The sequence below is a fragment of the Phocoena sinus genome, chromosome 11, assembly GCF_008692025.1.
Source record: "Phocoena sinus isolate mPhoSin1 chromosome 11, mPhoSin1.pri, whole genome shotgun sequence".
In the NCBI taxonomy this organism is placed as follows: domain Eukaryota; kingdom Metazoa; phylum Chordata; class Mammalia; order Artiodactyla; family Phocoenidae; genus Phocoena; species Phocoena sinus.
Window position 1 is genome coordinate 65,505,342 of NC_045773.1, and position 27,856 is coordinate 65,533,197.

Sequence of the window (27,856 nt, forward strand, 5' to 3'; positions counted from 1 at the left end):
CAGGGATGCTGCTAAACGCACAGAACAGCCTCCTGCCAAACAGAATTTATACAGCCCCAAATGTCGACTGTGCTGAGGTTGAGAAATCCTGCTCTAAAAGAGTGAAGGAACAAGAAAGAGGGGCAGGTTTTTAGTTTTTTAAACCTAAAATCCTAGAGTCATAGACGACTTGTTTCTAAATCATAGCACTGGTTTCCTGGTTCAGTAATGGTGGTCAAAACATAGCAAAGCCTGGTTTGTCTGCAAAGGGTTCCATGGTTGAAGGACGATCCTTAACTAGCTTGCTTTAGAAATGCTTTTTTCCCCAAGGAGCACAAGGGGGCGCAAGAACCTCTTGGTTAGAAAGTGTCCTCAGCCTTACCACTCTGCCTCCAAGTCAGAAAAGAGAAACACGTGTGATAGTTAATGCTCTTGTCCCGCAGAATGCTGTCAGCTGTGAGGGCAAAAATCATGTCTGTTTAACTGACTTGCACAATGCCTGGCGTAACGTCACATTGTTAAACGTGCTTAATAATTATTTTCAGAGCCAAATGAAGAGAGTCCTCTCCTACCTTTCTTCTCTTTAGCGTTCAGAGGTTGATAGGAGTTTACACTCTGAACGCCAAAATCACTCCCATTTAAAGGCTTATCACAATTCTGCCCTACTACGGGGAGAGACCTACCCGCTTACGTGTAAACCAAACCGAGAGGTCAATGAAAATGGAGCTCCAATGTGCGGGTGGCATGCAATGTACCCCACCTCTGCTCTGGCCCACACACCCGGGCTCTGCGCTATGCACAAGGCGCCAAGTCAAACACCCTGGAAACTCTACGGGCCGGGAAGGCAGCACGGCAGATTGAAACCTGCCCTGACATTCGAAAAGGGAATGTGTGTAGGAACCCACCTACCAACCATTTCTGAAGTCTTACAGGTAAAACTAGGATCACTGCTGGGATCTTTTACCTATAATCATGAAGGTGCCTCCAAGGAAGTTCTGAGTAGTACAAAATGTTCAGAGACATTCTGGGGGAAAGGTCTTACGTCAGTGGTTTTGAACCTTTCATTAATTTCCCCCCAATAAACTAATGTTTTGAAAGATTTTGTCTATCAAATTGCATGTTAAAAGTAATATGTTCCATATGTGTGACTGCTGATCCAGATTTTATCCAAAGATCAGTAATTTTAAGAGGGTTCATAGTATTATGAAATACACAAATCACGGTTGCAGTTATGATGCTAAGCAGCAGTGAAGTTTAGTAACTGTACAGACAATTTAACACTGCTTTCTGTTGCTGATCGTAAATTCTGGCCATCTCTCTGTATATATTCAAGACACAGCTATATGACACGTGGCTTCACAACATTATTTAAGTCATCAGCAACCAGTTAGAGCTTCTGAACAGCCAAGCTGTTTTATTACATCGAGTTAATTCTAGTCAAATGCCAAAAGTTGCAACCCCTCTACCAAATGTTAATATTCTTTTCAGAGGTTTTGGGAAATATAAAAAATACACTTAAAGACTTTTATGGACTCCAAGTAGATAGGAAAACATAGTTCAGGACCTATGGTCTTAAGTAATTTTACAGAAAATTTTCTTTTTGTTCTAGTGTATTAGGTGTTTGGGTCTACAAATAACTCATCTGGAATCTACCTATTCATAGTTACAGAGGTATCCAATACCTCAATTAGAATTTAAAAAAATCAAAGTTGTTCTTGAGAGTTCAGAAACGCACCGAATTTTAGGGCTGGAAGGAAACTTAGGAGTCTTCTAATTTAACTCCCTCACTTTTCACATGAAAAATTAATCTCTTTGGACCTTAAATGACTTTAAATCATTTGGAGCCATAAAGCCCAGTTTTCCCAATTCAGAGGTCATTCTGCCATATCCTAATGCTTTCTGGTGATCCATACATTATTTTAATATATGTAATAGTTATAAATAAATAGAAATAATTATATATTATCTACACCCACAGTAAGAAATGTTTTACATTATGACCTAGTACCCACTCACACACAACTGAACAAAGTTTTGTGAAACAAAGTGTATCCTTACTACATAAGGCACTTCCACTAAACTGATTTCATGACTCAATAATGGGGCTCCTCTCAAAGTTTAGAAAATAATAACCATACCTGTTGCCCTCTGGCTGCGTGATTCTATGTTGGTTATACAGTCTTACATAATTCTCTAGTTGTTTCATGTGGGTTAATATTGCCTCCCCTCCCTCCAGACAAGGCTGTCAACGCAAGGACACGTCTTACAGCAGGTTCTCCATGAAGACTTGTTGAAGTACACTGATGTATCATTGCTTTATAGACTGTTGAAAACATCATCTAATTGTTTTTTTTTTTTTTGCTCCTGGATCACAGCAGCAAGGAAAAAAAAGAAACCTTGACAAAACTCCCATTCTTTCTCTCATTCTCTTCTGCGCTAAGCCCTTTCTGCTTGATGTGGAGAAGGTATAATATTTGGCAATGGGGAAGCAATGGATATAGTACATTCTGATTAGAACTGAACAAAGGCGCTGTTTCTTTTTTTTCTTTTACTGTATCTGGGGTTTAAAATCTAAGTGAGGAAACAACACATTCCTAGATTATAAGAAAGTGTTTTCAAGAATCAATAAATGACAAATATCATTCAGGAATTTCTGCTTTTTTCTCACAAAAGCAAGTGTGGCAGGGATCATCTTGGCCATTAGAAGAAATTTATACTCTCCTCCTGCCAGTTCCTTTTGAAATCTGTGCATAATCTTTCCTTTTATCATGTTCCTAAGTGACTTCCCCAAGACAGTGGAAAGGAAAATGATATGAAACTTAGCCCTTTGAATTCTACTACTTGCTAACAATTATTCTATTCATTCTTTGTTTCGTCCCACAAACACTTGTTGAGTGACCACTATGTACCAAGCAAGATACTTTAGGTCTTGAGTGATACACAGTGGGTGGGCAAGCCGGACCTGGTCTGACTTTGCGGAGGCTTACAATCTAGAGTAGAATGTGTACAAGAGGCTTTTGTATTCTTTTTGTCACATAATTCATTCTGTCTCACCACTTCTTGTACTGAAAATGACAGACTTGTAAAATTTCAGGCTTATTCCTATCCAGAAGGGTATAGAATTCAGAATAGGGAATATCAGCACAATTAATTGATACTTGAATAAATTCTTTGAGATGAAAAGGATTGTACAAAGACTCACATACCTTGAAGTACACAGTTCCCTTCTCTTTGACAATGGCAGCCTGCTCCAATTTTTCTTTGGTATCCATCTCCCAGGATTCTTTGGCCTGTTGTGTAAATGTGTGACAATGGTTAGATGAACAGAGAAGGAAAAAGCATCAGCTGATGTCCGTAAGAAGAAACAATAGCTACTCCTAGAGGATACCCACACCCCAAAACACACTGGCTTTTAAAACTGCGTGCCCTTGCCAATGCACTGCTAGGCTAGAACTCACTTTCCATGAGGACAAAGCTGTAGCTTGATCCATGCTGCTCAAGAGGGAGGTGCAGGCAATAATACCGTAAGGAAGATGAACTGTTGAGCATCGTTAAAGAATGCGCCTTTAGAATTACGAGGTGAGGCCACACGATGGAAGCTGGGGCCCCTATCTCCCTCCTGCAAACTCTGCCGCTAAACTGCTATTATAATTTAGGCAAGTTTCTCTCAAGCCTCAGTTTTTCAACTCTAAAATGGTAACACTATTGTAGTCAAGTCACAGTTGTATATTCATACACACTTTAAAAATTCCAGGTCATGTAGTTGTCTCTCCACTCTGCGACAACCAGACATACTAAAGCCTCCAAACTGTAGCAACTTGCAGATGCGTACTTGGGGAATTTCAAGGAAAACATAAGTGGGAGGGTAGAGGTGATGCCAAGATGTAAACAAACGCTTTCACGATCACCTGCTAATTTATACTGTGTGTATCATTACTCCTCCCCCATTATAGATACGAACCCAGGGACAACTGCACTTTCATTATGAACAGCTGGATCATCAAGAGTCAACAGAACAATCTGCAGTCCTTTAGGGAAGATGACAACGGCTGTGTCAGTGCTATTTACTGCATAAGAATTATGAAGCTTAAGTGGGTAAATATGAAATTCTCTATTCAAAAGACAGTGGTATATATATCCCCTCCTTTTTAAAGTGACTAATGAGAGTTACTAGTCTTCCTGGCAACCCTATGTTGATTCTTAACGATTTAACTTTATTATTTAAAAATCTAATAACAAGCACTCTGCATTTTTTATATTAGGCTCAGTCTTTATTGATTATAAATCTATTCTTAGTATTACAAAACAGAAAATGAATTCATGTTGCCTCCATCACTGCCACACACTGTCACGTGGTTTCAGATATAATCTCATAGCACTCACTGTGGTCAGAAAAGATGCTCGATATGATTTCAATTTTCTTAAATTTACTGAGGCTTGCTTTGTGACCCAGCATGTGATCTATCCTGGAGAATGTTCCATGTGCACTTTTGAAAAGAATGTGTATTCTGCTGGTTTTGGATGGATTGCTCTATAAGTATCAATTAAGTCCATCTGGTCTACAGTGTCATTTAAGCATGTGTTGCCTTACTGATTTTCTGTCTGGATGATCAGTCCATTGATCTAAGGGGGGTGTTAAAATCCCCCACTATTATTGTGTTACTGTCAATTTCTCCTTTTATGTCTGTTAACATCTGCCTTACATATTGAGGTGCTCCTATGCTGGATGCATATATATTTGCAATTCTTGCCTCTTCTTCTTGGATTGATCACGTGGTTTCAAATACACCTGGCAGTGCAGCCTGGCCTATGCCCTTGCAGCCGCCGTGACTGAGCACAGGCTCGCTGTGGCGTACTACAGTGGGGAGGCTCCTGAGTGTACAAGGTCCACTGGGCTGTGATGGGAAGGGGTGGGGGTTGCTTTATTGCTAAAAATTATCTTCTCCCTCTTTAAAAATAAAAACCACTTTGTGCTATGAAGACAGCTTTGGAGGATCAGTACTGAGCTAGCAGGACTTCAGAAGACGTTACCTGACAACAAGCAATGGTTGTGACAAGAGCATACGTTTGTTTTGGGGAATGTGTTATGATTAGGAACATCACTGTTTGGGGAGGATCCCAAAGTTAGAGGCCTACAGGACAATGATTTCCTTTCTGAGTCTAATAACATAAAAACAGTCACGTTTCCAGTCCAAAGCTTGAAGTATGGAACATGGAGATAGCACTGTGGGGATGAAAAAAGTCTACAAGATGCAGTTCCTGAGGCTCTCGGGGAAGGGCTGGGCTCTGGTGGTGCAGAGGACGTAGCCGGATGGGACAGCGTACCTAGCTCAGGCACATGCTCTGCGTTTGTCCAAGGAAGCTGCTGCCGGGAGCCTCCAGAGGCGGGTTTGAGATGGAAATACACTCAAGGAGGCGTGCCATTTCTGGAACCTGAGGCAAACGCTCTCTTTTTTTCTACTTGGACAGGTACAAAAAGAAAAAGTCTAGGGTTAGCAGGTTTGTTCCTTGTGTTCCTTGCCACCGAGCCTGGTGGCCCATGAAGCCCTTGCATTTTGGATAATAACTTGGAGCCACAGTGAAGGCCTCTTCACGAGTCCTGTGAAGGGTATGATCCGTCCAGCCCTGGAAAACTGCACCCCACTCCCCCAAGGAGATGCTTGGCAAGAACATGAACCTTTTTGTCTTCAACCCAGGAAAAAAAGTACAAAAAGAACAAGTCTAGGAACAAATAAGGGAACAAGTCTTGGCTTCTACCCAAAAAAGTTAATAAAAAAAAAAAAAGGCTGACACATAGGAACAAAATAAGAACACTGAGCTCCTTGGTTGTGTATCAGCTGTGCTGTATCAGTTGTCCTGTGCTCTAGTAGCAGCGTCAGAGACAGGAGACAAACTTGGTCATGAAAAGCACAATATACAAACAAATACCATCTATCTATACCACCTGGTAATATAAGACACTAATTTACAAGAAGTGGATGGAGAAGAAATCTGTCATGATTTCAGAGAAGTTGGTATTTTCTCACCTTTTCGAAGCTCTTAAGTGTAACTTCATATATAAGCTCAGCATTAGGTTCAATGCCAAATTCAGGCTTCCCTGCCTCTCCAAAACCATATCTGAAATGGAGAGTAAAAAAATAAAACTTTAAAGAATTGGTGTATTTCCAGGCACCCCCTTCAGTATTTTGAGGCATAGAGCTATCATTTGCAAACTACACACATCAAAGGCCCTGAAGACAAACCAGATGTTGATCAGAAGATATAGTGCCAAGTATCACTGCTGTGGTTTTTTTTTAAGAAACCAGGCTACATTTAGTTTTCTTCTTCATATTCATATGTAATGCAACACCTGTACTCCTTGGGACAGCTTGCTTAATGTGATTTTAAATGTCACTGTCTCTTTTTCTGCTTGATTTTATGTCTAGTTCTATCTATACAACAGCCGTTATTTGGCTATAAGGGCTTGTCCTGGAGCTCTATCAGGGCCCGGAGAAGGCAGCCACTGTAGTCATTACAGTGCTGACTGGGGAGAGGTGTGTTTTAACAAGCTTTTAACTTTAAAGTGCTGTCCCCTTCCAGAGGTACCACTTCCACGCGGATAAATGGGGGGAAGGTGCACACATCAGGAAGGATATACGTCCTCATGGTATTTCTTCAAGACTTGCAGAAAGCATACTAGAAAACAAATGTATAATCAAAAAGAACAGCCCCAGCAAACTCTAATACCTCATCAAGAGAAATACTCTGTACTGCATTCTCATAGCTCTCTGGCTATAACACTGTAAAACACTACACTTTTTAGCCAAAACTTACTGAATAAAATTACGGGGATATATAAATTTGTTTTTTGGGATCATTTAAAATTTTAACACATCCAAGGCATTTGAAGGAGCACACATCTACTAGAATGGAAATTCTGATGGAGCTTTGTCTGTCTGGTTCAGTGGTTCCCAGCATGTAGAACAATGCCCAGCGTATTAGGAAAACGTTCACTGGAATATACTCTGCTCCATCTGTTTCAAGCAAACTACTCTTTAATATATGGAATGGCACTGCAAAAATCTTAGTAAACTCAAAATCTCAGGCTGTGGTTAGAAACCAGGCCAAAACCAAGTTGATGTATTAATACCTTCAGTTTTCTCTGGGGCAAAAAGACTAGAGTAGGAACACTCACCTCTTGCTATTTGTACCACTTCTTTACTCCCTGCCTGAATTTTTCAGGAAGAAAATGCTTACTCATTTACCTCCCCTGTTACACAACAAAATGGAAGCTGGAGGCAGAGAGAGGCATAGAGATGGAGTGAGAGCTGGTAGGAATGGGGTGTGGTAGTTTTAATATCAGGGCAAAGGGTATCTTCAGCAAAGAAATAAAAGAGGACATAATTACCAGTGGCCAACTGTAGGAAGTGGTGACTAGTTTTCTACTTTGAGCTCTTAGACCGATATATCTCCTATTTTGTTTCTGCCATCTGGTAAATAAAAGAACATTCCTTAACTGATGGGAATCAGGTAGGCAGGTGAGTCCTCACTGAGCATGTGTTTACTGACAGCATGTTCTATTTGCAGCCCTGTGCTAAACAGGTACAAACCCAACAGATGCTCTTGCCTTAGACCAGTGGCTCTCAGAAGGGGTTAATCCCCCATCCCTATCAGGGACATCTAGCAACGTCTAGAGATTTGGGATTTGTCACAACTTGGAGGCTTCTGACTTCTAGTGGGTAGAGGTCAGGGACACTACCAAACATCTTACAATGCACAGGACAGCTCCCCCAGCCAAGAAATGTCCGGCCCCAAATGTCAATAGTGCCGAGGATGCGAACAGCTGCCTTACAACGCTTAAAAATAGGAGTTCCGTGGCTGGGGGGCGAGGAGGGTGAGGGTTTGGGTCGAGGGCAGGCACCAAATTGTTCTGGTTATCATCAACGGGATTAAAGAAGACTAAGGAAGGATATGATTTCTACAGTCTTTCCTGGGTTCAAATGAAGAAACTCTGTGAAGACACATGTGGAAAACATAATCCTGGGGAGGCGTAAGCTCATACCGAACTGTTTTGGGAGCATTTAACCTGACTTCCTATTTTACAGAAAGTTGTCTGATTTATGCTGGATTAGGCTGGGCGAGGAAGGACCCAGGGCACACAAATTCATCTGACTGAAAGAACACCACAAGAGGAATTCTAGGCTTAACCAAAAGACAAGCTGGATTACAGTGACAGAAGGAATCCAGTATCAATGTTCTTAAACTGACAGGTGCCTGCAGAGAGCAGAGATACAAATAATGATTGCTAATGACCATCAAGCCTTTATGTGCATACAAGAAGCACTTGCACCTTGTATGCAACTGCTCTTACCAACTGCTTCCTTTTTACAGATGAAGAAACTGAGGCTCAGAGAGAGGTGCTTCCTGAGAATCACACAAAGAGGCAGTGGTAGAGCCAGGATTTAAATTCAGACCCTGTGTGTCCCAGAAAGTTGTTTAGTTTTTGACCCACACTGACGCATAACTGAGATACTCTGGCTCTTGGCAGCCTATGTTTTTGTTTGGGGTTGGTGCAGGACAGAAGATAAGGAAGGAAAAAGCAAAAAGCTAAAACTAGCCATACTTTACCTGAAACAAAAGAGCTTAATCAGTCACCATATTTAAAACAATATTAAAGACACTGTCCTGATGAGAAGAGAGAAAATGGCTTCTCTGGAAGTGTTTTATGAATTCCTTACTATGAAAACATCCTGCCAAGGAGTCTATCAGAATGAAAGGGAAGGTATATGCCCTGGGGTTTTTGGAGCATGAAATACAGATGACACTAAGAGTAACACAGAACACATATTTGCAACAGCCATATTTATAGCCACACTCAGATGCAATGTATCTATAAGTGGGACTCTGGTAAGACAAGCAAATTCACTGCACACGCTCACTGCATGCCCGGTGGGCAGGGATTCTCTATAGACACGGATAATCTTACGCAGCACCTGCGTAGACAGTCTCCTGGTGTAGACGCTGCACTTTAAATGACTCCTCAACATACTAAGCAACATCTTGAAGAGAAAAGAACATGTTCCTTTCTAACTATGCTAAATTATTTCCATAAAACATATGAAAAAACTTTTATATCTAGTAAGTTATGAAAACTTGTTGACAACTTTTATGCCTGAAAAATCTACCATATGTTAAAACGGGGTTTCCCTTTCCTTATGGTCTGAGAGTAAAATGGAAGAGAGAGATAATCATCACAACAGCAATAATAGCTAACATACTAAGGGTTTGGCTGTGTCAGGCACTTTGCTATACTCTTTACATGCATCATCTCATTCAGTCCTCCACAGCTTTGTATGGTAGATACCATTATCCCCATTTTACATAAAGGGAAACTAAGGCTTAGGAGAGTCGAGTACACAGCTGGTAAGCTGCATTTTTTTTTTTTTTTTTTTTAGTCACTAATCATACAACCATTTAAACTTGCAAGGAACTATTTGCATTAATAAATATAAGGATAATTCTTGTTTCCCTTTGCCATTAAACTTGAGACATCTGTTCCCACAACTGGCTTGTCAGCTAGGTTAAAATGTAATGAACCAATTCATATTATATGCTCACAATGTATAGAGAACTCATCTTCAAGGAACTTAGATCTGAAAACACATGGAGATAAATACCACTCTGTTTATATGAGTTTAGAACTACTGTAACTTTGGAATGCTGGATTAAAAATAGTTAGATATTACTTGGATATGGAAGAGATAGCCTCTCTATGCACCACCTGAATTTAAAAGTTCCTTATAGAAACAGATTCACCTAAGTGAACTACAAATACATAGTAAATGTACATAAAACACACTAAGGTGGGAATATACTAGTTGAAAAAGGAATAAGACCGAGAAAAAGAAGGTATTAAATAAAAGGTGCCTCAGTGAAAGCTCTAAAGGGTTCGAGGTGTAGAGCATTTTGCAAGGATTTTCAAGTGGGTAGTGGCATGACTAAAACATCACTTAAGAAATACGATTATGGCTCAAGTGTTAGGGCAAAGGTAAATATGCCACTGGATTACGACCGAGGCTACACAAAGGCAAGCAACTGTAAAAAAGGCACAATATTACCTATTGGTAAGTGCAGGTCATCAAGATTCTCAATAACTCAAAATCCCACTGACTGAAATCCAAGGATCCAGAGAGGGATGAGACATGAGATAAGCAGATGCACTTTCACACAAACAGAATCAAAACACCCTGGTTTCTCTCAAGGGTCCATTTCTCAAGATAGAAGGGTTGGATTCATGGTATAATTTTAGATCTAAAAATAATACCAAACATGTTTTCACCAGAGAGACAGTTAGTGTCTGATAGTTCTAAGCTTGGTAGTGCTAATGGATATCCTTATGATGGGAAAAATTTAGGCAAAAATGAGTCATCTCCGCTGCCTTTAGATCCAGGAAGAACACTCTTTTTTCAGGGAGTCTGTATAAGAACAGGTGGCACAAATTCAAGTGGTAATAAATCATCCAAATGCTTCTTCAACTTCTAACCCCCACGTTTTACTGCCTCCTGCCTAATTTAGAGAAAAGGAGAGAAGGGGCAAGAGAATCACGTGAGAAGGGCCAACAGCTTCCTGTCTTGGCAATATGGCAGGCAAAACAAACAGAAAAGCAAAACTTGCCTGTCAGTCCTACCCTGAACACACATGAATCAAGTGAATAGGCTTACAAATGTCTGTAATATTATAAGGCCCATTAACTCACTCTGTGACTAACTGTAGCCTGATTTAATTAATTGTTTCCACTGTTGGCCTTAACTTCACTGAAAATAGCAAAAGGTTGATTGAAAAAGCAAGTGTATCCCTGTTCTTTAGATAACTTCACTGTGTACTGAACTGGTATGCTGCTTACCGTGGTCCAAGATACAAAATACATTGTTCCTCACGCTGCATTTTCTCCAGGGCTTTGTCAATTCCGATTGGAATGTCGTGGTCTTCTCCTTCGCCAACTATGAACCCCACATCTCTGCAATCAAACATCCTTCCACCACAGTGGCCTTCCAGGTGGACTGAGGGAGAGGAGAAGGACAGTCAACAAAGCCGCTCTTCGTGACTAATTCAGGGACCTGATAAATGAGTAGTTCCCCTTCCTCATTTCATCTAGAGACATACGTGGTATGTCTTGTTGAAGCTTAGTCTACCCAGTCTGGAAATTTAAGAGCAATCATATTTCTTTCTGTTTTAAGTTTAAACTTATAATTACTGATAACTACATCAGTAAGATAGCTTAGAGGATAATAAAGTGGAAACACAGGTTTAACTTAAGCCTACTATATGACAGAGGTTTCCTCACCTGTAACACAAAACAAGAAATACTAGCTTATTTAATAGGTAATTATCAAAATGCCACAAACTTAATATCAAGTATACAAAGTCTTAAACATTTATAACTGCATCTTGGCTTCAGATGCTTGGGTTGAAAAACAACCGAATGGCTATTTCCCCAGTGATATTAAAGGGTTAACTGAATATAGAAGCTCTTTTTTTTTTCTTTAAGAGTTTTAATCTCATTCACAAATATGTCTGAATAAAAATGAAAAGGCCAAAGGCAACATCATCAGTAACTAACATATCTGTAATCCTTTAGTGCAGTAAAAAATGTAAAATGTGAAGGAATCAATAGTCTCCTATAACTCGACAAATCAAATTACTCAACCCCCTCCTCTGAAATGTTAAGTGAAGAGGTCAATTTCTCAGGGCCTACTTCCTCATTGCACTCAAACTCAGCTCATTCCCAGGGTAATTTCACATTTGATAAGGGGCTTTTATGTTCATATAAAATAGGAAAACACATACAGATATATATTTTTCTCTTGGTTAGTTAGACTTTTTCTTCTGGGATAAACAATTCTTTGAAACTTTCCAACTATGTTTAATATTACGGATATTCATTCCTTTCCATTTAGGTCTTTCATTCAATCAGAAAAATGGATGGCTTGTATGACAGCACAACAGTCGACAAGCAAGGTAATAATTTGTCTTTCATAAGAAAATTTTTTATTCCTACTTCTGTAATATAATGGTCTTGATTCAAATGTAAGGAATTCCTAAAATGCTTCTTTTCTGAGACTAGTTGATCTATTTTAGATCAATAACTTGCTTTAGAGATAAAAATCACTTGTTCTGTTACATTCGTTCCAGGAGACAATTATTTTCCAAATACAATTCCAACTTACTCTACTTTTGAACTACTTGATCTCAAAGGTCCTTTGAAGCTCTAAAATTCTAGGATTCTATGGCCCAGTAATATAACTCTCAATGTAGACCAGAAACCAGCTTCAAAGCTAATTCCTGTAGTTAATCATTTCATCAGGTTACCTTTAGCCCAGGCCTAGGAAATGAGAGAAACCCTGAAGAGTAAACAGCAGTGGCATAGACACTAGGGGCAGAAATGTCACATGGACATTTATGCTTTGAAGTTCTCTACCGTTTTCTAAGTCACTAGGATTAATACCATCCCGATTTGTTCCCGTTGCAAACATAGGGTGGAGTCGAAGACGCTTGGGCCAAACTAGAGAAGGCCTGACTCTCGAGTCAGACCTTCTAAACAGGGGCAAGAGCTAGACTGGCTCTCAGGGTGGAGCTGGCATACAGAAATTTTGTTCTATGTCCCATACTCATAAATGCACATGACTTTGTATTAACTCACTTTTGGAATGTTCTAGATAAAATACAGCTTAGCTTGCAGCACAGTGAACGTTCTTTTGAATTGGAAATAGTTTCAAAATAAATTCAACTTTATTATTTTCAAATATATACACACTAGAGAGGTTCTGCAAGGAATCCTAGGCTTAAGATATTTTTTACTGGTGTCTCTAAAGAATTTGAGAGTTTGAAAATTTGTGTTCTTAAATATTTTTAAATCTGCCCAAGAAATTTAATTTAGACTAATGTGATGACACTTTTCATGAGAAAAGATTTGCTGAGCAAAGTGAGTTTCGGCCCACGTATTACAGAATATCTCAAGCATTGAGATTTATTATCCTAGTAGCTCACAACTTAGCTGACAGATCTTTTTGAGTGAGGTTTATTGTTAGAAGTGTTTTCCTCCCTGATGGAGAGTACATTTAGTGGGGGAGGAAACTATCAGTACATTCGTTGTGGTTTTTGGTTGATCAAGTTTGAATGTGTTTTCAAAACAGGAAATCCAGAGACTCTGTGAAGGATTCCTGCCTGTGTGTCAGTTTCCTAGGCTGGTTTCTCAGCTTGATGCATATACTTGATATTAAAATTATATAAATAATTTCAGAAGTTCTCTACATGTGATAACCCTTCATATTAGGGAAAGAAAAGACTGGCTACTAATAAACATGTTGGGAAAGATAAGTCAAGCAAGAAAGCAAAAAAAAAAAAGTTCAAGTCAAAGTATAATTAAGAAAGCAAAAAAAAAATGTTCACTGCAGCCGGTCTCTCTAAGAGAAACAATATATGGTAGAACCAATGTTTTTGGCCACCTAATAGGGAAACATTTGCAATAACTCTTATAAATACTTACTACCTTATATAGGGACCAATCTTTTTTTTCTATTAAATCTCTTTGAAGTTGAACCTGAATAAGCACTACCTACAGTACCATAGAATCTTAAATTGATAAACTGATACGCATGCGTGCATGCACAAGTAGCAAACACTCTGGCTAGATTAACTGGTTTCTAAAATTGGAACACTGGTGTGACAAGTTCTATGACAGCTGACAAGAACTCCTCCCCACCTTGGAGTCGATTGCTGCAGCAGGGACCTCCATCATGGTGACAGATGCAGACATGCCTGGCTCCTATAGATCCAATTTTTTTTTTTAATTGTCTCGATAATTGCTACCAAAGAAAACCATGGCAGCTCTGGCTGTGGAAGACCTGTGGTTGCTTTTGACCTTGTATCGCTTAGTGCAAAAACTCATTTAATAAATATTTAATAATAACCATCATGACTCACTGGGAGCTTGGCCTCTAGGGCTCAGGAGGTCTGTTGCTAATTCCAACCAGCATGATTTACGGGAAGTAAATGATCTATGACTGACGTGCCCAAAGAGAATAAAAGTACATACAGGATGCTTCTACTTAGGGTTTTTTTGGGAAGAGAAAGAAATACACAAGTTAAAAAGGGACAACATTTTCTCTTGACTTAAAGTCTACGTAACTTAAAGGGGGGAGGTCCTCCAAACCCCACGAAGTCAAACCGAACCAAATTACCGAGCCTTGCTGCGCAATCCGAGTGTAACCACATCAAGTGAGCCCAGTCTGCTGCAAAACATCACTTAAACTGGAGCTCTGACTTATTGTTCTCTTACTGCCCTAGAGCAATTTTGTTTTGAAGAGCACAGAACACCCTGTTCTGAAAGTGGCTGGCACATGAACTCGATGTGCTGACAGCAATTTGTACTCCGATTAAAATAGGGGGGAAAAGGAAAGAGTGCACTGCAGTAAGGAAAAAAACTGGAATGCAAGAGCCCGAAAACTGTATAGTTTGTATTTTAGGAAGCAAAACTGAGAAAGAGGCTCCATAACCCCCCAAAAAAAGTGCTGTAAACGCTCCAGCCTAAAGACCTTAGCTCTGGTAAGTGTCTGTTTTTCCCTTTTCTAATTATAGTAGTTGGTGTCTGATAGCTTTGCACTCATTCCCAGAACAATTACTGGGTCATGGGGATCTGAATGGGAATGTTGTAATGGCATTACGACTAGACAAGACTGGTCATTTAGCCAGAGAAAACCAGGTTGTGACAGGTTACTCCCACTCGGCAAGGGTTTTCTCTGCTGCCTAATTCATGCCAAGGGAGTTTCTCTCTGCCTGCATCTCCTGCCTAACAGAGCAAAGCATCCAAGAGACAGTGGGATCTTAATGACCCCCTGAAAAGGCAAATCCAGAGATGGATTTCTAAAATCAGGAGAGGCATATTAATCACTGATTAGAAGAGAAACTCTTCCCCTCAGTCATGGTGGTCAAATTTCCCCCAAACTGCCTCCTGTCCTCTGTACCATTTTGTACTATGATGAACAAATACCACTGGAAGATTGCTCATGGCACTGAGGGGACAGATGCTGAGGGCAGGTGTGGAACCTGGCTACTTGAACAGAATAACATTTATGCAAATGGTTATATGCCTTAGTCTAAACAGGAAGCATGCACACAGCAATAAATTCTATACCAATACAAATCCTCACCACTCTCCTCTTTACACCAGACTGGATTCCAGTCCCATTCTGTCACTTAACAACTGTGGCTTTGGGCAAGGTCATTTCAATTATCTGAAGCTCAGTTTCTTCATCTATAGAACAGGGGAAATAATGTCAGCTAACTCCTAATTGTTGAGAGTATTAAATTAGGTATTGAATTAAAGCTTTTAGCCCAATATCTGGCATGCATTCATTTTTTTTTTTTTTTTTTTTTTTTTTTTTCGGTACGTGGGCCTCTCACTGCTGTGGCCTCTCCCGCTGCGGAGCACAGGCTCCGGACGCACAGGCCCAGCGGCCACGGCTCACGGGCCCAGCCGCTCCGCGGCACGTGGGATCCTCCCGGACCGGGGCACGAACCCGCGTCCCCCGCACCGGCAGGCGGACTCTCAACCACTGCGCCACCAGGGAAGCCCAAGGCATGCATTCATTTAATGTCAGGGTGGCTACTCTGTGAAAATACTGTGTTATGTGTGGATAGACAGAGATGAACTCAATGAATGTTAGCTATGATTATTTTCCTGCAATTAGTGGTAAATTATACCAGATTAAACATGTTTTAGAACTTGGTATAAGAAACCACTTGATCGCTCCACAGAGAGAACTGTCAAAGTATGAATAAAATTCAAAGTAGGCAAAGGCAATATCTTATTTTGTACCTCACAGTGTGTACAACTGTGTGTACAACACACAGTTCAGGGCCAGAAAGTAAATATTTATTTAATGATTAATCTGAAAACAGGGCATTAAGGAAACTGGTAGTAATTTTCACTCATTTATAGGAATTTTCCCTTTTGAATATGTTAGTACTCCTATTTTTAATAAATGCCAAGAGCTATTTAAATTCTTTACTGATATGGAGTTTTGTTTTTTAATACTATTCCAAAATAAATGGTCCACTGGCTTAATTTCTTAATAACAAAAAGATTATTTTCTACTAAGATTTTACTCTACCCGAAGCCTTGAAGATACCTTTTTAGAAGGAGCTATATAAATCCAAAATATATGAAAGAATAAACACTATCCATTTTAGACCCAAGTACCATACTACATTATTTTGTGAAAATATATAATAAAATGGTTTCAAGAATCTGCTCTCTCTTACTGGACAAAATTTGCCAGGACATTCATAAATACTTCAAAAGCATGTGAAAAACAAACAAAACCCAAAAAACCCTCATAGCTCTATCAGATTTCAACATGGTCATACATGAAATCTTTCCTCTATTTTCAATTTTGGACCATTTTGGTTTTGGGTGTTTTATTTATAAAGAACACATAGCTAGATTTTGTTGTCATCACTGTGTTAACCTTATAAGAATTTCTGCCTTTAATAGGTGACTTTATCTCATTCATATTTTTTGTAATCACTGACATGACTGATTTTATTCCTACAATCTTATTTTTGATTTCCTACATAATGTTTTATTGTTATTCTTCCTTTATTACTTTTACTAAATTGATCAACCTTTCCTCGTTCCTTTACTTCCCCACTCCATGCAGGGTCGCTTGGAAGTTCTACATCCTATTCTTACTAGTACCTAACGTTAAATTTTAAACAAATCATTCAACAGTGTGTGTGTATGTGTGTATATATATACACACATACACACATATATGTGTATATATACACACACACATACATACACACATATACATATTTATCAATGTGGACTAATCAGCATAATATCTCCTTGAATAAGAAAACCTTCTTAGACCATTTGCTTCCCCTCTTCATTTCCCATTTGCACCTCATTTTGTTAATTCCCGTAGCTCCATACTGTTAAACAATTATTATTTTAACATTATAGTTCTACCATTTCAGAGATCCAAATTCAGCTGTCATGTTATGGAAATTACTTTTATGCTCACTAATGTTTCTTATGCCTTGAGTCTTCACTTCTTGGCTTTATTTTTTGTGATGTTTTAGAATATCCTATAGTATTTTTTTCAAAAAGGGCACAAGTCTGCATACTTCAAAGTTAATTTGTTCTCATAGTTGAGTGATAACTTGGCTGAGGATAGAAATTTAGGTTTAAAATATTCAGTTACAGACAATGATCAAAGCACTGTCTTTTAGTATTTAGTGTCACAAATAAGAAGTCTGATGTCATTCTGATTCTCATTCCTTTGCACATAGCTTATTTCTCCCTGGAAGAGTTCAAAATTTTCTTTTAAGTTATGGAATTAAGAAATTTCACCAGATATATATACAATGGAATATTACTCAGCCATTAAAAAAAAAGAATGAAATCTTGCCACTTGCAAAAACACAGATGGACTTAGAGGGTATTTATGCTAAGTGAAATAAGTCAGACAAAGACAAATACCCCATGATTTCACTTACATGTAAATCTAAAAAAACAAATGAACAAATAAAACAGAAACAGAGTTAGATACAGAAACAAACAGGGGGATGAGAGAGGAGTGGAGGGATGAGTGAAATAGGTGAGGGAGATAAAGAGGTACAAATTTTGTTAGAAAATAAATGTCAGGGGATGTAATGTACAGCATAGGGAATATTGTCAGTAATACTGTAATAACTTTGTAAGGTGACAGATGGTACCTAGACTTATCATGGTGATCATTTTGTTAATGTATAAAAATACTGAATCATTATGTTGTATACCTGAAACTAATGATATCTTAAGTCTATTATACTTCAATAGGAAGGAAGGGAGGGAGGAAGGAAAGGGAAATTTCACCAGGATGTATCTAGGTGAAAAAGCACTCCTTACTCCTGTGTGCCACCATTAATTGGCCCTTTCAATCTTAAGATTCTTCTATCTTGGGGCTTCCCTGGTGGTGTAGTGGTTAGGAATCTGCCTGCCAACGTGCAGGACACTGGTCTGGGAAGATCCCACGTGCCACGGAGCAACTAAGCCCGTGCACCACAGCTACTGAACCTGTGCTCTACAGCCCGCCAGCCACAACTACTGAGCCTGCATGCCACAACTACTGAAGCCTGTGTGCCTAGAGCCGTGCTCCGCAACAAGAGTAGCCACCCCAATCAGAAGCCCACGAACCAAAATGAAGAGTAGTCCCTGCTTGCCGCAACTAGAGAAAGCCCAGGCACAGCAACGAAGACCCGATGCAGCCAAAAAAAATGAAAACAAAAAAAACTGTGTGTGAGGTAAATTCTTAAGAAAAAATTCTTCTTTCTCTAGGAAACCTTTTTCCATTACACGTTTGGTTAGATACATATCATCTATCCTTGATTATCCCAGTCTTCTAATTTTTCTTTCATTTTTCATCTCTTTGGTGTTTTTTTTTTTTTCCCCTCTGTGTTCTGAGATATTCTTCACTATCTTTTGTATCACTAATTCAAGATTCTGGGACTGTCCATTTTGCTTTTCAACCCTTCCTCAGAGTTCCAATTTTGATAATCATATTCTTAATTTCCAGATACTTTCGTTTTTTCTTTTTTTTTTTTTTGTGGTACGCGGGCCTCTCACTGTTGTGGCCTCTCCCGTTGCGGAGCACAGGCTCCGGACGCGCAGGCTCAGCGGCGATGGCTCACGGGCCTAGCCGCTCCGCGGCATGTGGGATCTTCCCAGACCGGGGCACGAACCCGTGTCCCCTGCATCGGCAGGCGGACTCTCAACCACTGCGCCACCAGGGAAGCCCCCCAGATACTTTCTTATCTTTTCCTTTTTCAGAGAAGCTGATTTTTCTGACTCATGAATTTAATATCCTGTTAAATATCTCTGAAGATACTAATTAGTATTTTGAAAGTTCATTTCTATTTCTTCTTAGTCCACCTCAGTGCTTCCATTTCATGGTATTTGCTGATGATTCTGTATTGTTTGGTCATGCTTTAAAAGGAAGGATTCAGAAAGATCAAGTGATTTTAGTTACCTGACACAGTTTTTCTAAGCCATTGGATATACTTCCATGGTAGGCCTTTTCGCAAGAGGAGTGGGCTGATCATGCAGATCTCTGGGTGAAGATCCCAAAGATATTTATTGAGCATTTACTACATGCTGAGCATCATGTGCACAGGAAGGCTGGGGACACCTTTTTCCACTGGTGTTGCAGGAAAAAGTTTTACTTCAGGAGCAAAACACTTCTGCTTATTTACTGTTGTGCAGAGCTGCTTTCACTTTTTTCCCCTTCAAATCTGTTTTAAAAGCTCAAAGATATTTATGTTCTCATTCTGTAGTCCAAGTCCTAACACACGGAGCCTTCTGAGGCAGATCCCTACTTTACTTTAGAAATTGGGCCTTACTGGCTTTAGCTTGGGAGCAAAAGTCACAGCCAGGCCCTAGAGTAGTAATTCTCGAGTAGTAATTCTCAATCCTTGGCTGCAAACTAGAATCACCAGGGTTTTTTTTGTTTTTTAAATACTTGTGCCTGGAGTTCCATCCTTTGAGATTTGCTATTCTTATTTAACTGGTCTGGGCTGAGACCTGGGCATCAGAATTTTAAAAGCTCCCCAAGTAATTCTAAATTCAGCCAAAGTTGAGAACCACTACACTACAGGCTTACTAGCCCAGCTGTTCCATATTGTTTTATAACAACCCTGATGATTACCCCATAGCCTGCCTTGGCTCCCTTGCACCAGCTGACTAAGCTTGGAGTTCTTCCCAAGCTTGTTGAGACGAACAGTATGTACCTCTGCAGAGGTCTTCTCTACACCTGTTGTGGGTTGGGTTTCCTGAATCTAGTTTCCATCAGTCCAATTTTATCTACTTTACGTATTCCAGAAATTCTCCATAATTTCTGACCCACTTCTTGTAGTCTTCCTATTTTCCACCACTAATAGGGATTTCTTCCTCTTTTTTTGAAATCATTCTCCACCCCTCCCCTCCCCATCTCTCATTTCAGTGGGATTTGCAGGGGGAAAGGAGGTGAGAGGGAAGGGTACTCCAACAACTTGAATCCCTGCAGATCACTCTGTTGAAATTTTCACATTTGAAAATACTCCCGATTGTCTGCATTCTTTGCACTGATGTGGCTGAAAGCACCGTGAGGCAAGAGAGTCACACACAGCATTTTGATGTGCCTACTCCAGGCATAGAAGTTAACTCAGAAGACGTGAGAGATGGGAGTTGGGGGAAGAGGAGCTGGTAAGCTATTCAGAGCCTTATGTCAGATTGGCTTTTCTAAGAAAGCAAAGCTTAAAAGTAACAATGTAGCCACTACAGGCAATGAAGCTAAAGTATGATGACTAAAGTATCAGTCATCATGATAATGTCAATTAGAGTACCTTAGAACACAGTGACTTTTTTTTAATGGAAAAAGGACAACACTGAATAAAAATTACAAGATGGTCATCTTAATTGACATAAAGCACACTGGAACAGAATCTAAAAATTGATTTGCAAGCATGAGGATCCTGACGGAGTAAAAATCACAATTTCTTTGAGAAAGAATAAATTCTGTCAAACTAATGTAAATTCTCTCTTCCCCAAAGAAATTATTAAAAGGAAGCAAAAGATCACAATTCAATAAAAGCCTTTTGATTCAGTCCACAACTTTGTTCTTCAGAAAACAAACCAGCAAAAATCCTGGAGAAATATGATTTAGGTAACATTACTAAGAAGATATATAATTATTTTTAAGACTGTTACTGAAGACAAATTGATCATGGGTTCTAGGTCAACCCTGGTAGAGACAAAATAATTTGCTGATGGACTGGCTATAGAATATAAGAGAAAGAGAAGTTTATTTCCTTAAATCTATTTAAAGGACGCAAAATAAATGATATAAACATTTATTTAGAGAAATAAATGTATTTATAGAAAAAAGAAACTAAGTGTCTAACATGTATTAGGTACCTTTCTTCCCTTAACTGTCACAACAATCTGTGGGGGTAAAAGATTATTATTCCCATTTTACAGATGAGAAAACTGTATGCTCAAGGTGATTAAGTAACTTGTCTAAAGTCATAAAAATATCAAGTAGTGATTCCAAGATTCGAAATTCACATCTATCACTTCCAAAGCCTGTGTGCCCCCTCCCCCGGCTATTCACTGTACCTTTACACAGAAATGACAGAAACTTGATCACTCTTGTGTATCTATAATGACATATCATAATGGATGATCACTGTCTATAGTTTTTCTTTCACTGTGGAACTGGCTTTAGTTCTAGGATTTCTACTTGGTTTTGAATCTAATAGTATATGGGTGATGGTACCAAAAAAAAGGCAAACCAGTAAAGTGAAGACTGAGTAGACTTCAAAAGGAACAAGGTGATCTTGGCTTCTGACAGAGACCACTTTTGAGTCAACCTTCTGTCCTCCTCCCACACGGAGCTAACTGGTTTCAAAGAGGGAAAGCAGGACACCTTAACCTTGATAAGTGACAATACAATAAATTTTTATAAAATTGATTTGTTCCAGAAAACCAAAAAGGGCTTTTGGGAGAAAAAGTAAGAATAAACCATTTACTCTCAAATTTCCCAGGAAAGTACAATCTAACAAGATGAGAGACAAAAAAATTAGTCATTGCCCTTTCTTAATACATTTAGAAACAGAAAAAAAAATTATATAAAGGATTATTCACATATATTAAAAATTCTATTCATAGTATATTATCCTTCACGCAAAAAGGGGACATAAAAGTACATGTATCTGCTCACTTCTGCAAAAAAGTACAATAATAAACCAGGAACTAATGAGATTGGTTACCTATAGGAGGTAGGAAGGAACAGAGTGGAAACAATGAGGAAATGGGAACAGGTTAGTAGGGATGAGGGGGGGAATAACACTTCTGAGTATATCTTTTTGTATCATCTAGAATCATGATAATGTTTCATACACCAAAAAAACAAATAATTAAAACCTACCAGAGTGTGGGGGGAACCCCAATGGAAGGTAAACATAACAAATGAACTTAACTGTATTACAAATGAATAACATAACCATACTGAAGGGAATGAGGATGAAAGAACTAACCTAAGTTGGAAAACAGTGTTTTCAATGTATGCTATAGGCTAATGACAAAAGGAAGTACACTCAGATATTTCCTACTTAGGAAAAAATATTTTTTAAAATATTTATTTATTTAGGCTGTGTGGGGTCTTAGTTGCGGCATGCAGGATCTTTGTTGCAGCATGCAGACTCTTAGTTGCAGCATGCGTGCAGGATCTAGTTCCCCGACCAGGGGTCGAACCCAGGCCCCCTGCACTGGGAGCATGGAGTCTTACCCACTGGGCCACCAGGGAAGTCCCAGGAAATTTGTTTTTCACAGGGGTATGGGTTAGCAATTCTGAAACTACTTTCTGTATATACCATGATTGAGCAAATAAATAAATATACTGTGAATAATGAGAGCCAGGTTTCTCACTGTTGGAGAAAGCAATTTCAAAGAAGCAAAGAGAGGAGGCTAAAACAAAACTGTGGTGGGCTGAAATTGAAAGTGTCAGTATGTACTCATAGTTTTTAATATATATATACAGACTAATACAGAAGTACACATAGAATGTGTATATATGCATGTCGAGATGTATGTATTTTCTAGCTCTGTTAAGAGGTTCTAGAAGCAATAACATTCCATAGCATGAGTATACCTAGCACCCAGATCTTCATTTCTAAATACATTCTCCAGTAAAAGGAATCAGCTCCTTGGAGGAATGGCTGATTCCAGACTGGGGGCAGGAAAATTACCAAATAAGCCCTAAGCATCTATTGGTGTCATAAGTAAGAAAGTGCTCAAGAAACAATGTTGGAAGGACCAAAGAGCCAAGCTGAAGGAGTTTCCAATGGCCAAATCTAGGACAATCTGAGCAACAAAGTAAATAAGAATAGTAATGAATAATAACCTACAGAATAAAATGACATCCATGGGTCAATACTGATATAAATAAACAACTGAATAAACAGGGGAGAAGAGGCAGCTCTTCCTTACAGCAGAATTCTAATTAAATGTAGAAGAAACAGTGGACATAGAAAAATCACCATTAGGCAAATACCACAGTAATAACGGTTGCATACAAAAGTCATTCATGGATGCTAAAATTAGTGTGTGAAGGTGTGATGTAAAAGAGGTTATCTGAATAGTTTCCAAGTATTTCCTTCCCAATGAGATACTTAGTAACTAGAGAGAGAAAAATAGTAACTTTACAGTGGAGAAACATGGCAGACCCCACCTTAACCAAGTGGCCCAAGTTAACATCAACAGTAATGAGACATCAATGTCATGTACTTCCTGATAATGATGAACTGAGATGGGCACATCACTTATGTATTTTTCCAAATATGCATAGCCTAAGTCTAATCAGGGGAAAACATCAAACCAACCCAAATTGAGGGATATTCTACAATAATTGGCCTTCAATTATTTAACTTTAACTTCAAAAGTGTTAAAAGTCACGAAAAACACAAAGACTGATCAGCTGTCACAGATTGGAGGAGACAAGGAGACATGACAACTAAATTACAATGTTGGATCCTGAATTTGATGGTGGACTTGAAAAAGGACATCAGCATGGCAACAGGTGAAATTCAAGTAAGATGTGTAGAATAGTTAATAGCACCGAATCAATGTTAATTTCCTGATTTTGATAAAAGTACTGTGGTCAAGTAAGATGTCAACATTAGGGGAAGCTGGGTGAAGCATATAAGGAAATTCTCTGTACTAGTTCTGCAACTTTTCCAGAAGTCAAAAATTATTTCAAAATGAAAAGTTAAAAAAATGACTCCAATTGAAAATATTACCAAAAGCAAGATTTGATTTAATTTAGCCTGCTCCAAAGTTAACTCTACAGTGGTAGTTTTGTGGTATTGCCTATAACTGGGAAGTTTTTCCTTTTAATTTAGTTGACAAAAACCTCCAATTTAGGGCTTCCCTGGTGGCGCAGTGGTTGAGAGTCTGCCTGCCGATGCAGGGGACACGGGTTCGTGCCCCAGTCCGGGAAGATCCCACATGCCGCGGAGTGGCTGGGCCTGTGAGCCATGGCCGCTGAGCCTGCGCTCCGCAACGGGAGAGGCTACAACAGTGAGAGGCCCGCGTACCACAAAAAAAAAAAAAAAAAAAAAAAAAAAAAAAAAAACCTCCAATTTAAAAATATATAACTTGTTAAATCTGGGGAGTCACTGTATCACAGGGGGAAAAAACCCTCTACTTCTGTATATGTTTGAAATTTTTCATAATAAAAATTTAAAATACATGTTATAGACAAGATTTTTAAGTTCTTGTTAATATATTGAGGAGAATTTTCTATCATTCCTATAACTTTCATAAACATTTAGAATTCTATCAGGAATTTTTTGGGCTAGTAGGACCTTAGAAATTAAGGCGTCTACCCCTGCATCACTGGACAGGAAAGAAGCTGATGCCAGAGAGGCAACGTCTAGTTAGAGTGGGCCAAAGCCTGAACCCGATCTTCCAGCTCCTGGTCCAGGTATTTCTCCAACACTATACACCTGAGCTCTTCTTCATTTATTCTAAAACTTATCAAGAGTGATAACTATCTAAACACTTTAACTACAACAGAACAGTAATACTATTTATAACTGTTTCCAATTAAAAAAAAAAAAAACTAAATTTGAACTAATTTGCCAGACTCGTGGAAATGAAACATGCATTCAAAGTAGAATGTAAGATAATGTTGTGGTTCAACATGCAACATTAAAGATGAGAAAATCAACTATTCTAGTTTACATTTTAAAAATGAACTCTTTAGGCCTTTTATATTGATAATATCAATAGTTCATGCTGCCATCCTTATTTAGTAATTTGATTTTTTTTTAATTCTTTTTATTTTATTTATTTTTATTTTTGGCTGTGTTGGGTCTTTGTTGCTGCATGCAGGCTTTCTCTAGTTGTGGTGAGCGGGGGCTACTCTTCATTGCGGTACGCAGGCTTCTCATTGTAGTGGCTTCTCTTGTTGCGGAGCACCAGCTCTACGTGCGTGGGCTTCAGTAGTTGTGGCTCGCGGGTTCTAGAGCGCAGGCTCAGTAGTTGTGGCACACTGGCTTAGTTGCTCTGCAGCATGTGGGAACTTCCTGAACCAGGGTTGGAACCCGTGTCCTCTGCACTGGCAGGCAGATTCTTAACCACTGCGCCATCAGGGAAACCCAGTGATTTTATTTTTTAAGGGAAGTATTTCTTTCTTTCTTTTTAAAATTTAAAAAGTTTTTTTGGCTGCACCACGCGGCTTACAAAATCTTAGTTCCCCAACCAGGGACTGAACCCGGGCCATAGCAGTAAAAGTGCCGAGTCCTAACCGTTGGACCACCAGGGAATTCCCTTGACTTTTTTTTTTAATAACTTAAAAAAAATTTTTTTTTAATTTATTTGTTCTATTTATTCATCTTTGGCTGCATCGGATCCCCACTGCTGCACACGGGTCCCCTCCAGCTGTGACAAGCGGGGGCCACTCCTCGCCGTGGCACACGGGCCCAGTTGCTCTCCCGGACCAGGGATTGAACCCGCGTCCCCTGCATTGGCAGGTGGACCCCAACCACTGCGCCACCAGGGAAGTTCTCCCTTGATTTTTTTAAATGGAAGTATTTGTTTTCTCACTACTGTCTTTTTTGAAGTACTTCAACTCAGTAAATGCCATCTTGCAAAAAATTTATCCATGCAGAAAGCATTTACTGAACAACAAATGTGTGTAAGGCTCTGTAGGTGATGCTGGAAACAAAAAGATGAAGAAAGATTCTGGTCCTCCAGCACTCACTGTATACTAGGGAAATGGGCAGATGCTGATTAGAATATAAAGTAACAAGTAGTGTACACACAATGTGTGTACACCTCCCTCTGGGAGGGTGGACGGGTGCTCAGTTAACCCAGTCCTCAGTCAGCCCTGTCCTTATATTCAACTTACTAGCAAATGAAGAAAATGGAATAGCTTCAGGTCACTCAATAAATGACAAAGCAGAGCTTGAACCCAGGTCTCCTGACACAGAACAGAATAAACTATTCTCCTGTTTTGATCTAACTAAAATGATGAACTGTTTTTTATCTTAATGACAGCCAGTGAAATGGGTTTGGTGCCCTGACAGGCATTACAATCTACTACTCTATTTGGTAACTCTGTAACCTTGGGTAATTTACATAACTTCTCTGAACTCACTTTTCTCACCTAGGGATAATTAATCATAGCTCAAAAGGTTATTGTGAGAAATAAATAAATAATATATAAGGCAACTAATATAACTGTTGGCACACCAAGGAATCCACAGACTAAGAATTCATTGATGGATGGGCTTACCTTTTACTCATTGTTTTGAGTTTGAAGAGGCTGGTACAGTTCTTGGCACACACAGGTTGAATGAATATTTACTAAATGAAGTCACTTTTAAATAAATGCTGAATTTAAAACTATTAAGAGATATATATTCAATATATTTATTTTCATAAACAGATTTTTTAAAACAAAATCTCCATTTCATCCACATAATTGGAACCCAACTTTTAAGGACCAGTTCCCTCTCGCAGCAGTACTTACTTTCTACTGTCGCTCCTTCATTTGGGTTTGAATACCCTTCTCCTTTCCGTTTGATTCTTCGGATAATACCTCCATCTTCAAATAAATCCTCTCCTTTGAAATCAAGAAGCTCAATCTAGAAAGGAAAAAGGGATCTGACTGAGAACGGACCAAAAAAGCCAATTTAACATACTTAAAGGCAAGGGCAACCACTCTCCTTTCATTTTACAAAATAAAACTCTGTTTTATATTTACCTGTGCTTCTTAATTATTGGAAAAGTAGGGAAAAAAGAACACTGCACTTTTCAATACCTGGAAAGAAACTTCATGTAATGATAATGTCTAGGACTACATCCTGTGGGGCTGCAGTGCAAAGACAGACAGGAAATACAAGGAAAACTGCCTTGTGGGCAAAAAGCCAGAGTGACACAGTGCTGGCCCAGACTATTTTGTCTGACTCTAGAGGCCACCACTTTTTCTCCCAATTCATGGAATCCCCTTCTTAAAATTAAGACTAAATCTTATGAATCAGGCCTACAACCAACTAAAGGTGTATTTTACCTAGTTACAATGTTTTAGGCATTTCCCCTCTTTAATTTTTTAATTAGGTATGGCCAAATATGTATAATTAAACACAATGAATACCATTTTATCACCATCTACTGCTTCTAATGAGGAAGTGAGATCTGTGACATTTATAAACCTCTGTAATATGAAAATAGCTTTACAACTTGCTTTATAGCTTTAGGTATATTTCAACATGTATCTCCCACATTTCCATCCTGTCTTCTGATCAGGTTTGAGTATGTCATAACTCACACCACTGACCAGAACCTTTATTTCTAAGCCTGTTGTCTTTTGTTTATTTGGATATGACCGTTTTCTGCCAGAGACACGTTTCTAAGAAAGCACTGGCACACATCCCTTGGGTTTGTGGGAAACAATTCAAGAAGCCAAGCTCCAAAATAAATAAGTTGGATCTGATTCTCAATAGCAAGCTCAGCTCCTTGTTCCACTGCCTGTTGCTTTGGAGCCAGCATTATAGTAGAGCAGATGCTAACAAGGCAACATCACACACATACTTGCCTCAAAAAAGAGAGTTGCATTCGAGGGAATTTTGGGGAGACTGCCAGCCGAGCCATATGCATATTCTGGTTTGCACAGTAAATGACAGATCTCTCCTTTCTTCATGGTAGCCACCCCAATGTCCCATGCCTTGATAACTTGGCCTAGGAGAAAGGAAAAAGTGGTTGAAAGCTATAAGCCATATTTTAAAAGACTTAACTGTCACGAAACAAAAG

General features: G+C 39.1%; 1 protein-coding gene and 1 long non-coding RNA gene across 17 annotated transcripts in view; one reads left to right on the plus strand and one right to left on the minus strand.

Moving 5' to 3' along the window:
* FKBP5 (FKBP prolyl isomerase 5) overlaps positions 1 to 27,856 on the minus strand; it is a 94,683-nt gene that overhangs the window by 8,647 nt on the left and 58,180 nt on the right. For all 16 annotated transcript variants that reach the window (XM_032649858.1, XM_032649857.1, XM_032649859.1 and 13 more), the window contains 5 exons: positions 27,642 to 27,784; positions 26,577 to 26,691; positions 10,862 to 11,018; positions 6,006 to 6,096; positions 3,186 to 3,269 (listed from right to left, as the gene is read on the minus strand). In XM_032649858.1, coding sequence (XP_032505749.1) covers positions 3,186 to 3,269; positions 6,006 to 6,096; positions 10,862 to 11,018; positions 26,577 to 26,691; positions 27,642 to 27,784 — 590 coding nt within the window. The remainder of the gene's footprint in view (positions 1 to 3,185; positions 3,270 to 6,005; positions 6,097 to 10,861; positions 11,019 to 26,576; positions 26,692 to 27,641; positions 27,785 to 27,856) is intronic.
* Positions 11,012 to 27,856, plus strand: part of LOC116762639 — a 41,511-nt gene continuing 24,666 nt past the window's right edge. Inside the window, exon 1 of the long non-coding RNA XR_004352306.1 lies at positions 11,012 to 14,562. This is a non-coding gene — a long non-coding RNA (uncharacterized LOC116762639). The remainder of the gene's footprint in view (positions 14,563 to 27,856) is intronic.